Below are 13662 nucleotides of genomic sequence, written 5' to 3'. Positions count from 1 at the left end.
TTCTTTCCATGGTTTTTAGGTCATCTGACCCGAAGGGTCAGGATGACCTATAGTCATCATGTTTCGTCCGTCGTCGTCGTGCGCCGTCCGCCGTCCGCCGTGCGCCGTCCGCCGTCCGCCGTGCGCCGTCCGCCGTGCGTTAACTTTTCACATTTTGAACTTCTTCTCAAGTTTGACCAGTGGGATTGAGCTGAAACTTACCTGAAATGATCCTGAGATGGTCCCGACAAAGTGTTGTTATTTTTCGGGTCGATCCGAAATCCAAGATGGCCGCCACAGCCGCCATCTTGAAAACACATTTTAAACTTCTTCTCAAGTTCTACCGGTGCGATTTGGCTGAAACTTGCATGAAATGATCCTGACATGGTCCCGACAAAGTGTTGTTATTTTTCGGGTCGATCCGAAATCCAAGATGGCCGCCACAGGCGCCATCTTGAAAACACATTTTGAACTTCTTCTCAAGTTCTACTACCGGTGCGATTTGGCTGAAACTTGCATGAAATGATCCTGACATGGTCCCGACAAAGTGTTGTTATTTTTCGGGTCGATCCGAAATCCAAGATGGCCGCCACAGGCGCCATCTTGAAAACACATTTTGAACTTCTTCTCAAGTTCTACCGGTGCGATTTGGCTGAAACTTGCATGAAATGATCCTGACATGGTCCCGACAAAGTGTTGTTATTATTCGGGTCGATCCGAAATCCAAGATGGCCGCCACAGCCGCCATCTTGAAAACACATTTTTAAACTTCTTCTCAAGTTCTACCGGTGCGATTTGGCTGAAACTTGCATGAAATGATCCTGACATGGTCCCGACAAAGTGTTGTTATTTTTCGGGTCGATCCAAAATCAAAGATGGCCGCCACAGGCGCCATCTTGAAAACACATTTTGAACTTCTTCTCAAGTTCTACCGGTGCGATTTGGCTGAAACTTGCATGAAATGATCCTGACATGGTCCCGACAAAGTGTTGTTATTTTTCGGGTCGATCCGAAATCCAAGATGGCCGCCACAGCCGCCATCTTGAAAACACATTTTAAACTTCTTCTCAAGTTCTACCGGTGCGATTTGGCTGAAACTTGCATGAAATGATCCTGACATGGTCCCGACAAAGTGTTGTTATTATTCGGGTCGATCCGAAATCCAAGATGGCCGCCACAGGCGCCATCTTGAAAACACATTTTGAACTTTCTCAAGTTCTACCAGTGCGATTTGGCTGAAACTTGCATGAAATGATCCTGACATGGTCCCGACAAAGTGTTGTTATTTTTCGGGTCGATCTGAAATCCAAGATGGCCGCCACAGTCTCCATCTTGAAAACACATTTTGAACTTCTTCTCAAGTTCTAACCGGTGCAATTTCGCTGAAACTTGCATGAAATGATCCTGACATGGTCCAGACAAAGTGTTGTTATTTTTCGGGTCAATCCGAAATCCAAGATGGCCGTCACAGCCGCCATCTTGAAAACACATTTTGAACTTATTCTCAAGTTCTACTGAAGGGATTTGGCTGAAACTTGCATGAAATGATCCTGACATGGTCCAGACAAAGTATTGTTACATCTCTGGTTGATCCCAAATCGAAGATGACAACCATGACACTATGTATAATTAAGTTCCTATATTTAAAGGCCCTTGGCCTCTTGTTTGAAATAAAATTTGTTGAAAGAAAATTGAAAATGATCCTGACATGATCCTGACAAAGTGACACCATATATAATTAATTTTACTATTGTCAAGGTAGTCAGATGACCGTTAAGGCCCTTTGGGCCTCTTGTTTTATTTGGTTCCATATGCAGACTTAGTATAGATCCTGACGGGAATTACACTAATAGTTCTCCGTCTACTAAAATACATGGTCATACAATTAATTTCCATGCTTCCTAGTGTTGGTATATCTGCAGAGGTGTCCTGGTGTGAAGTGTGTCATGTCTGTAGTGTATGTTGTGTCCGGAGTGTCTGTGGTGTGTCTTTCGGTGTGTTTTAAAGAATATCCCTAGTCTCTTATATATTCGATACCAGGAAGCAGAAATGGCGTAAAGATCATGATTCCCTAAAATGATGTCGGGCAATGATTGAATAACAACTTCCTAGATATGAAATGAATTCCTATATGGACTTAATTCTTAGACGATGTTCCTGAATCAACTGCCTGAAGATATATTCACATTGGTCAATCAAATTATCAAGTTATATATAGCTTACTTTAACTTGAATCTTTAAATTAAATTTCCATATCAAGGCATCGTTAAACTACATACACTCAACTGTAAAGATTTGCAATAATTTCGTCTTATAAGCACCTTTTCATTTTTTTTTTTCAATTTTTCAAGCGCCCTAGGCGCTTATTGGGTCGAATACGGTAATGATGAGTCCTGAAAAAACTCCATGGCACTTTGCCCTATATAAAATGAAGTACTGATTGTGCATGCACCAAAAGCAAAATAAATGATTTCATGTGTATGTAGTTTTTAGGTCATCTGACCCGAAGGGTCAGGATGACCTATAGTCGTCATGTTTCGTCCGTCGTCGTCCGCCGTCCGCCATGCGCCGTCCGCCGTCCGCCGTGCGTTAACATTTCACATTTTGAACTTCTTCTCAAGTTCTACCGGTGCGATTTAGCTGAAACTTGCATGAAATGATCGTGACATGGTCCCGATAAAGTGTTTGTTATTTTTCGGGTCAATCTGAAATCCAAGATGGCCGCCACAGCCGCCATCTTGAAAACACATTTTGAACTTCTTCTCAAGTTCTACCGGTGCGATTTGGCTGAAACTTGCATGAAATGATCCTGACATGGTCCCGACAAAGTGTTGTTATTTTTCGGGTCGATCTGAAATCCAAGATGGCCGCCACAGCCGCCATCTTGAAAACACATTTTGAACTTCTTCTCAAGTTCTACCAGTGCAATTTGGCTGAAACTTGCATGAAATGATCCTGACATGGTCCCGACAAAGTGTTGTTATTTTTCGGGTCGATCTGAAATCCAAGATGGCCGCCACAGCCGCCATCTTGAAAACACATTTTGAACTTCTTCTCAAGTTCTACCGGTGCAATTTGGCTGAAACTTGCATGAAATGATCCTGACATGGTCCCGACAAAGTGTTGTTATTTTTCGGGTCGATCCAAAATCCAAGATGGCCGCCACAGCCGCCATCTTGAAAACACATTTTGAACTTCTTCTCAAGTTCTACCGGTGCAATTTGGCTGAAACTTGCATGAAATGATCCTGACATGGTCCCGACAAAGTGTTGTTATTTTTTCGGGTCGATCCAAAATCCAAGATGGCCGCCACAGCCGCCATCTTGAAAACACATTTTGAATTTCTTCTCAAGTTCTACCAGTGCGATTTTGCTGAAACTTGCATTAAATGATCCTGACATGGTCCCGACAAAGTGTTGTTATTTTTCGGGTCGATCTGAAATCCAAGATGGCCGCCACAGCCGCCATCTTGAAAACACATTTTGAACTTCTTCTCAAGTTCTACCAGTGCGATTTGGCTGAAACTTGCATGAAATGATCCTGACATGGTCCCGACAAAGTGTTGTTATTTTTCGGGTCGATCCAAAATCCAAGATGGCCGCCACAGCCGCCATCTTGAAAACACATTTTTGAACTTCTTCTCAAGTTCTATTAGTGCGGTTTGGCTGAAACTTGCATGAAATGATCCTGACATGGTCCCGACAAAGTGTTGTTATTTTTCGGGTCGATCCAAAATCCAACATGGCCGCCACAGCCGCCATCTTGAAAACACATTTTGAACTTCTTCTCAAGTTCTACCTGTGCGATTTGGCTGAAACTTGCATGAAATGATCCTGACATGGTCCCGACAAAGTGTTGTTATTTTTCGGGTCGATCTGAAATTCAAGATGGCCGCCACAGCCGCCATCTTGAAAACACATTTTGAACTTCTTCTCAAGTTCTACCAGTGCGATTTGGCTGAAACTTGCATGAAATGATCCTGACATGGTCCCGACAAAGTGTTGTTATTTTTCGGGTCGATCTGAAATCCAAGATGGCGCACCACAGCTGCCATCTTGAAAACACATTTTGAACTTCTTCTCAAGTTCTATTAGAGCAATTTGGCTGAAACTTGCATGAAATGATCCTGACATGGTCCCGACAAAGTGTTGTTATTTTTCGGGTCTATCCAAAATCCAAGATGGCCGCCACAGCTTCCATCTTGAAAACACATTTTGAACTTCTTCTCAAGTTCTACCTGTGCGATTTGGCTGAAACTTGCATGAAATGATCCTGACATGGTCCTGACAAAGTGTTGTTTTTCGGGTTGATCTGAAATCCAAGATGGCCGCCAAAGCCGCCATCTTGAAAACACATTTTCAACTTCTTCTCAAGTTCTACCAGTGCGATTTGGCTGAAACTTGCATGAAATGATCCTGACATGGTCCTGACAAAGTGACCCCATATGTAATTAATTTTACTATTGCCAAGGTAGCCAGATGACCGTTGTGGCCCTTTGGGCCTCTTGTCTGTCAATTAAACACATCTTTATGCACGGTTAAACATCATTGATTAGTATCATTTATGCTCTGTCGGCAGTGGAGCATCTTTAAATATAGCCCTTCCAAAGTAAATAAGAAGGGGTCAATATTCCTTGGGACATATCATTTCACAGTGACCTCATCTACTGGGGTTCTATAATCATATTGAGGGTTTTTGGAACTACGATGTATAACAGTTTATATTTAGTGAGTTTATCATGAACTACAATGATTAACCAACTTTGATCGCATTGTTTAGATCTTTAATGAATTGAACAAAAGAAGAATTAAATTATTTGTAAGAGTTGTTGCTCTTTGTACTTCAAATAGCTTTGGGTTACCATTTGTTTATTAGTAGAGGGTGGGGTTTATCTCGCGAGAAGCAATTGGGATTTCTGCTTATGATATCCATAACGGTTAGACAATTTACATGATATTAAAAACTATATATATATATCTAAACTCAAGAACGCAGATGAGGGGGACAAGTCACTCAGATAGCTTTGGGTTACCATTTGTTTATTAGAGAGGGTGTGCTTTATCTCATGATAAGCGATTGGGACTGAATTCATACATATCGTATTCGACCCAATAAGCGCCCGTCCCCCTTTTTGAGGCCTCAATTTCAATAGCCCAGGACTGTATCAATTAAGACCAGTACTACACAAAACTATGTTTGCAATAATTTCGTCTTTTCATTTTTTAAACACCTTGTGCGCTTATTGGGTCGAATAAGGTATATAACTAGGTATTGTGTATAAAAACAAGGTCACTGTGACCTATATTTTATTGGGAATGGATCTGTATTACGATCATTTGATTCTTAAACTTCTTACTTGATATAGGAATCCTGGTGAGACAACTTGTGTTGCGTACGGAAATAAGGTAATTGTAACCTGTATTTTCACCTTTGACCTCCTGTTGCCTATATCTCCTACAATGTATCATAAGGAAATGAAACTTCATACTTGGTGTATGTGTTCATCTACGAAAGGTGACGAGTCGTAAATACTAAATCAGGTTTCTGTTTGTTTGTGAAAAAACCAGCATGTCCATTATTTGCTCTTACCTCATATTATAAACACTGGAAGTTCTTGTACATGAGGATGAGTCGCATACCAGAATCAGGTCACTGACCTAGCCCGAGATAATCTGGCTCTGACACCAGACTTAGACATTATGAGAGATAGATGTCTGGTTTAGGGCCAGAGCGCACTGCTACATAAGTCGACACCGTTTGGTATCGGGCCAGGTCATCTCCGATTCAGACTATTACAAAACATTGTCACCGAGAATCGTCACTTACCTTGGTCTTTTCAACAAAGGAATAAATTATCTACTCGTAGCCATCCATTTCATCACACATGCATGTTCTATTGTGTCAAAACACAGTAGTTTCTTTTCTCTGCAACTTTAAATTTCCCTCGTCGTCGTCGCCATTTTCTCGTAGTATGCAAATCACCTTTAATCTCGACGGATTGCTATATTTGGGTAGATATAATATTCATTTGTTGAATAGACTAAGGTTAGTGGTGCTTCTCGATGGTCAGTCTTAATCGGAAATGACCTGGCCCGATACCAAACGAGACCTTATTATAACATGATGCACAATCACTGTGTAATAATATTTCAAAAAATAAGTTATAAACGTCTCAGATTTCACCATTTGTACTAGGATAAATTTGAAACGATACAGATATTGTCTTGACCAAATGTTATTTTAACCACCGTGTTGAAAACGAAAATCCACTGAAACCAATTGATGGAACGTGAGAACAAAACCATCTATAATCCATCGGTAAGACTCATGCAGTAACATGTGACACAACAATTTTGTTGACTGTGATTTTCTATTTGGAAAAAGTAAACTGGGTAATGTTCGCATTCTAGAAAGTAAGTGTCCGCATCGACTGTCACAACTGTCGATCATTGGAAGCTGATTCCACGTCCTCACTGCATGAAATCAACGAGTCTTGGTAAGTCTGCGTTCTTGATGGTGGTTGGACTATGCGATGGTCGTGTCCCCTGGTCCTTGTTGACGTGGCGGGAAGAAGGTGTGGTGTTCATTGGATTTTGATAAGACCTGTTACCTGTAGGACATGGATTCTTCGCTCCTGCAAAGTGTGTCAGCCGAGCATCTGGAACATGACTGTGACACTGCTGTGTCTTCTGAAGTCCTCCATGATGTACCGGGCTGCTTTCCGCTGGACATGTTCTAATTTATCAATGTAGGATTGAGTATGCGGGTTCCAGATAACTGATCCATACTCAATGATGGGACGAACTAGAATGGCAAAACAGGCAGCCCTCGCTTTTATCAGACCCTTTTCAGCGTTCTCTCCGCGAAAGCACTGGTGGCACTGGCCTTCTTACAGGTAGCTTCAACATGTTTATTCCAGGAGAAATTGTTTTAGATATTGATTCAAATACTTAATAAAAATAAATATAATATAAATAAACTTACGTTAAATAAATACTTGCCCAACTGAAAGTCTCGACCATGGATGGAGTAACCAATGGGTTCCTCCTCCTAGTTAACCGGATGGCTTCACATTTCTCTGAGTTGAAACTCCTCCCATTCCTGCAGTCTGTCCAAGTCTTATTGAAATTGCACAGAGTCGTCACGATTTGTGACTGTTTTGTACAAAAACAGTCATCTACGAACAAATGAGGAGTGGACGTAACACATGAAGGTAGGTCGTTGATGAAGACCTGGAATAGTAATGGCCCGAGGACAGTCCTTGAGGGACTGCCAATGTTACTGGTCCTCAAGAACTACATCCAGGGTTCTGTTAAGCTTGTCCCTGCCTCCCCTCTCGATTCCGATTCCGATTCCAGAGTGGTGGAGTTTACACAGGAGCCTTTGATGTGGGACATTGTCGAAAGCCTTCGAGAAGTCAAGAGGTACTATGTACGTCGACTTGGTCGCCATTGTCGAGACTCCTAGCAATGTCATCTATGTTCTGAACTAAATACAACATATGTGCACTCTAGAAATATATTGTAAACGTTCCTATTTTGACGCTATCAGATTTTCGCGCAAAGATAATCTTAAACACTGAGGTTAGCGCAACGATAAATTAACGCATTAATAATTATTACCATATTAGCAATATAGGGAAAATACCATTAGCTCAACTTGTTTAAACACTTGATTTCTGGTGCGAAAACCTCTAAAATATTAGCACTGTAGTATTTTATTATGCCTTTTGCATAACATAATATCATTAAAACGTACTGCAAATCAACTTTCTTTTGCGGCTAATAAATTTCGCGATTTCCGTTTAAAAATCACATTAAGGAATACTAACTTTGCGGATTTACCACAAGTATGAAATTATTTCCAATAGAGATGACCAGATATATATTTGCGGAGATATAGTTTCACGAATTTACTTCGAAAATCGCGAAAAGAGTTTACACTGTCTGGATACACACGAGCAAGTTGTTTTGCTGTAATGAAAGTCTGATTGTCAAATTACCACAATAGTGCAGTTTGAAAAAGACAAGTACCATTCTGTTATGCATTATAATGTATTGTCCACGCTTTCAACATTTGCTTAAATTGCATCATGTTTTTTCACCGTTTAAGATTCAAATCCATGCTTATTTGACAACAATATCAAAGTAAACAAAGCTGAGGATGGTCAGCAATGTGTGTGATCAGGGTCGACCTTGAATTGCGTATTTGATAACGCTGTAGATTATCATACCCTATCTTGCTAAAACTAGATAACCACATTCTCTAATCTTAGATGATAACTTTTGTAACACGTACCGTATATTATAGCCAGTCATCACGGTGTCTTGTAAATTCAACATGGCGACGTACAGCATGACAAAACTTTTGATTGTGTGTCTAGTGTTTACTGTTCTTTCTCCACAATGTAGTTACGCGTGCTTGGATAAAATGGATGTTTTGAAATGTATTGAGTTCTTCCAAGGCAATGCCTTCCTACAGTATGTAGACAGCACCGGACTACGGAAAACACTCCGATTTACTAAAGGTAAGTCATTACTCAGTATCCTATCATCTTTAAGGTTTACCGTAATCCATTCGTATTTATAGATATATCCGTTTTTGTTTTGTGTTCTGCGTTAATATACAAAATTGTAAAAAAAATTGTCATTTATTGTTGCAGACACAACAATATTCCTACCAAGTAGTAAAGCCTTTAAAGAATTGCCACCGGAAGTGACATCAGATAACAACACTATGAGGGAGCTTCTTCTCTACCACATCCTACCTAAATCTATCAATACCTCTACACTGACCAACGAACAGTTGTTACCGTCCAGTACCCCTGGAGGCCTGCCTATCCGAATCAACAAATATTCCAATTCAAATAAAACAGTGAGTAAATGCCGATTGTTGCTGCTTATATATTACAATGTCTGCGTCTGTTAATTAACTTATTGTCTGACAATATGTCTTAGTTAGTCATTGTTAATATTTTTAAAAGTACCAACAACTTCCGATTTTAACACCGGGTTCAACAACGTATCATATATAGATAGATAGATCATATATAGATTTGCAGTTATGAGCTTGTACAGAACGTAAACTGGAAAGACAACTAATTTTTCATGGCGGTCGTCGGTGTCACAATTTGCGTCATGACAGCTTATAGTAATGGTCTCGAAATTGTTCAGTTTTGCAAGGCTATTTGGGGCAGTGCTTTTTTTCATATTCCGTCTTTGCATATTACAGATTTAGCTCCCCTGCGGGTAGGTATCGATTGTTACGTCATTATTTTGTGAGCGCAATTCACGTCGTTTTCTCCGAAACGTATGACGTTACGCTACCAAACACATGACGTCACAATCAATACCTACCCGCAAGTGCAGATAACTCTGTTATATGCAAATTCGGAATACTAATGAACTGAAGGTATACTCTATTGCAGGCGATGACGTCATCAGGAGGATTAATCATAAGAAGTGACGAAAACGCTACGAATGGTGTCATTAACCTAATAGACCGCGTTATGTACCCACTACCTACCGGCAGTCTGTACGAATATGTAGCTAACACTGCATCCTATCAAACGCTGCTACTACTGGCGGCCAAGGCTCAACTTCTAGACACCCTCAAAGGTAATGGCGTCTTACACAGATTCTTTAATTCATTGGCGATGAATGCAAAAAACTTTGATACTCTAGCTAGTTATAATCCCACTTTCAGTCTGTCCATGAATTCCGCTTACTGCTTAGAATGAAACGACTTCTAATAATCATTCAAATGTGTTTGTTTGGACGCATTAGTTTATCAAAAAAGTTTGTTTTGTTCTATGTACCTATTAAGCAATGACCAATTCCAAAGGGGTACCTATACACCTACATCGCATTTTTTGCTTATTGGGAAAATTAGCATATTTATAGTCGAACAATATGCTTAATATAAAGAGAGCAGGTCCAAAAATTTAGAAATTTCCAATAAAATATAAATGTTACATTAGAATAGTTTATCCGTTAACCAGAAAATCTTACAGTATCTTACTTTTCAGGTGGACTCTATACGCTGTTTGCGCCCAATGAACAAGCCTTTTCCAAATTACCATCTGGCACTGTCGCCAATTTACTCAGTGATATACCAAAGTTAAAGAGTAAGTCTGCCATCTAAATCAGTTCCACATGTGTATATACGACATACACTACAAGAAGGGCCGTTCATACTTCACCCATTTATTACTGCTCATTTTGGATAATTAGCCACTGTGTTTGATTTTTGCTATAAATCACCACATATTCTAATTTATCTCAAATTATGACTTACGTATTTGCATTCCATTTTTATATCATCCCATTGAAGCTATTTCGAGGTTCGGTTTGTTTCTTCACAAAATCAGTTATGCTATAGTTAGCCCTTGATAGTTTTATTGTACTATCTGCTTTTTTAATACTAATCTATAATGTTTGTAATATTAATTGGGCGTCTTAATTCACTATTGCCACTATCTATCTTTTTGAAACTGGTGGTTTATGTTAATTCAAGAATTGACGATTTGACAATAAGATGCAATTTTGATGAAGAACATGTGAAAGTGTTTTTGTCAACATGATGATCTAGGCCTAATTGAAATGAGTCGGGTACATTCAATATTTGTTAATACATCTCGTGGTTCAATCGTTACAACCCTGTATGTATATGGCTACATCATGTGATATACATGTATTATAATACTATTGTTTGTGGATATGAAGGATAGGGATATTTTATGTGAGAGTCACAAAATGTTGTGAAACCCGAGGTTGTTGTTAGCTTACATGTAAGTGAAGGAATTCCTTAACATGTGTAATGTTTTCTAAGTTAAAGAGATAACCTTCTTTTGCAATGCTTTTCTATTGAGGAATTGAACTTCCAAATAATCGTGAAATTAGTTTCTGGTTATAAATGTTTATATTGTCTGTTTCAGCTGTTTTAGAAAATCACATCGTGGCCTCCACAATGTACAGCGCAGGATTACAAGTGGTTGGAACAGGAAAGACATTGAGTGGAGTCGAATTCAGTGCAAGTATGTAAAGCAGATAGAAATATGTTAATTGATAAATAGATAAATAACATGTTTTTAGTAAAGTCAGACGTTAGAAAACCCATTCACAAACAACAATAAGTAGATGAGTGCAGGAGAAGGAATGGTGAGCTTGTCATATCGCATTGCATAAGGCTTTTGGTAGCACCTTTTCAGGTACAAAGAAGATTCAGCTTGAACTACTGATGTCGACATTTTAGAACCGTAAATAAATAAAAGAACCGTTTCTTACATCACTTCTTGCCGATCGTAGAAATAGTTTAAAAGTGATTATTGAAGAGTCTTAATATCTCTCTCGGTGTTATCCATTTTAAAAGAGACATTTTTATACTAAAATATCTATGAAATTCCCACATGACAAGACTTCAAATTTGTTGTTCGTATTTGTTGTTTCTTCATGGAAGGTACAGGAGAAGATTTATGTAGGTTTAGACTGTTATCTGATCCTTTATATATATATATTTTCATGTATAATAAAATTTGTTGAAATGAAATCAAAAGTACATACCTTAACCAGAATGACATTTAATTTCTAAATTGTAACTGTAAAACGAGTTTGATAATGTTGTAGAGTTGATACTACACTTATAATCAAGTCTTGAACAAAATTAACTACATGTATATAGATTAAATGTCAATTCCCATAAAGCAGGTTGTCCTACATTTCCAGACACCGTCTAATACCACACAGTAGTTGACTATCATTAAAACAGCGAAATGAATTTTCATTGTTAACTTAGATTTACACAGGGAATCTAGAATTTGTTTGGTGTTAAGGTCATAGAAATACAATGTAGATGTTCTAAAATTATAATTGTTATTAGTTTATCAACTTAAGGTTTGTTTCGGACACGGAGTTGACCTTCAGACGGGTTTTTTCTTCTTTTTCTTCTAGCTATTATTAAGAATTAATCGAAAAAGTAAAACTCTAGACTGTTTCCTCATTCAATTTTCCCAGACCCAAATTCTCGGTTTTCATTAATTTATGAATGTTGATTATTACATATTTTATTTACTTTAAATTTTGTAAATATTATGTTGTAGACGCGACGGCAGTGACGTTAAAAAATGTCACAGCAACGATTGAATCCGCAGATCGGTCTGCCACCAACGGGGTTGTTCACGAGATCGACACTGTCCTTTTGTGAAGGAAATATCGCCAATAGACGTATAACTTTGTAGATATCGTATGACGTCACCAGTTTGACCATTCTATACCCATCATTTGAATAAAAAATATTTTTGTTTTATTTACTTGTGCTGTGCAATATATATAGTAACGAATGGCGTCGACATCGATACCATATGAGACAAATTACATTTTTTAGAGTGACAAATAAGGTTTTATTGTGAAAATATATATAGTATTTTTCACCCGAGTGACAAAAGCAGTATTAACCAATCAGAATACAGCATTTAAGGTGTAAATATCAATTTGAAATATTATACCAAAATTATGATATTATGTGCATCTTTCTTATTATGTTCGAACATAAATGTGTTGTATTTGATTATTTATGTTCGAAATTTGCGCCCTATGTGTGAAACTAAATTTCTAAGCGGAGTTAATTAAAGAGGAGTAAGTACATGTGTAGGCATCGTATCAAATTATTACTAGTATCAGTAAGCTTAGTCTACATTTTGTATGTGTAGGACAGAGGCATCACAAATGTTGTAAATAAAATATTCCTCGTTTCCTGATTCCATATATTTCACTTGTGCTTAGCATTAAAAAATATCAAAATTTCCGTCGCACTCGAGAAGGAAGAAATATCCTGTATATTAAACCAATGAAAGTGCTATCAAATGGCAGTAGTTATAGTTTTAAATATGAGTGAAACTTTGTTCCAAAATGCATTCACGATAATTACATACTATTATATGTTAACAAATGAATACCAAAATATATCTTAGAAAATTCCATATACTTTTCAATGGATTAATAGTAGACGATACTGAGTATCATTAATCAATTAATGTTACATTGATGACGTCATTGAAAAGTCATATATTTTCTATTCAAATGAAAATGGTCATTTCTCATTAGCCATTATCAAAACAACAACAATCAACAACTAATTGCATTCGAAACAGATGAACATTCTGAATGATCTTTTTATGATGATCTTTTTATTATCTTACCATTTATATTTTGGCGTGGTTTTGATTTAGTAGCCTTCAGCTGCAGACACTTTCATTCGTCCAAGTAGAAAGTGAAGCAAAGTTTAAACATTCCTTTGTGTCTTCCACTATTCTCTACATATCCTATTGTATACTACTACTGTATTAAACTCCAACGTCCCTAATTGTAAAAAAAATAAAAGACGATGGTATGAATGGAATTGTTTTCGTTTTGTTTACCGGTGGTATTGTGTAATATCAACAATTTACATAAATGCGAAATGACATTATACTTCAGAGAATACTGAAACGATATGATCACGAGATCGACACCGTTCTGCTGTGAAGGAAATATCGCCATCAGATATAACTTAAAATTTGTAATGTAGACATCGAATGATGTAGCAATCAATGTAATAAAATTGTTACCAAATAGTAACATATGGTCGATATGAATGCAACTTGGTGACATAGGAATATAACGTTACCATTATATCGTTATAAATGCA

At 37.9% G+C, this 13662-nt stretch overlaps 1 protein-coding gene across 1 annotated transcript; it reads left to right on the top strand.

Moving 5' to 3' along the window:
• Positions 1-8230: 8230 nt before the first annotated feature.
• LOC138336761 (transforming growth factor-beta-induced protein ig-h3-like) lies at positions 8231-13369 on the top strand. Its single transcript, XM_069286316.1, has 6 exons — positions 8231-8506; positions 8642-8853; positions 9407-9596; positions 10007-10105; positions 10916-11014; positions 12077-13369. Exons 1-6 carry the CDS (start codon positions 8320-8322, stop codon positions 12178-12180), a joined length of 891 nt encoding a protein of 296 aa, XP_069142417.1. The 5' UTR covers positions 8231-8319; the 3' UTR covers positions 12181-13369.
• The last annotated feature ends 293 nt before the right edge of the window (positions 13370-13662 follow it).

The sequence above is a fragment of the Argopecten irradians genome, chromosome 12 (assembly GCF_041381155.1).
Source record: "Argopecten irradians isolate NY chromosome 12, Ai_NY, whole genome shotgun sequence".
Classification (NCBI taxonomy): domain Eukaryota; kingdom Metazoa; phylum Mollusca; class Bivalvia; order Pectinida; family Pectinidae; genus Argopecten; species Argopecten irradians.
Note: the sequence above shows the minus strand (reverse complement) of the source record. Positions and strands in the feature narration are given on the sequence as shown.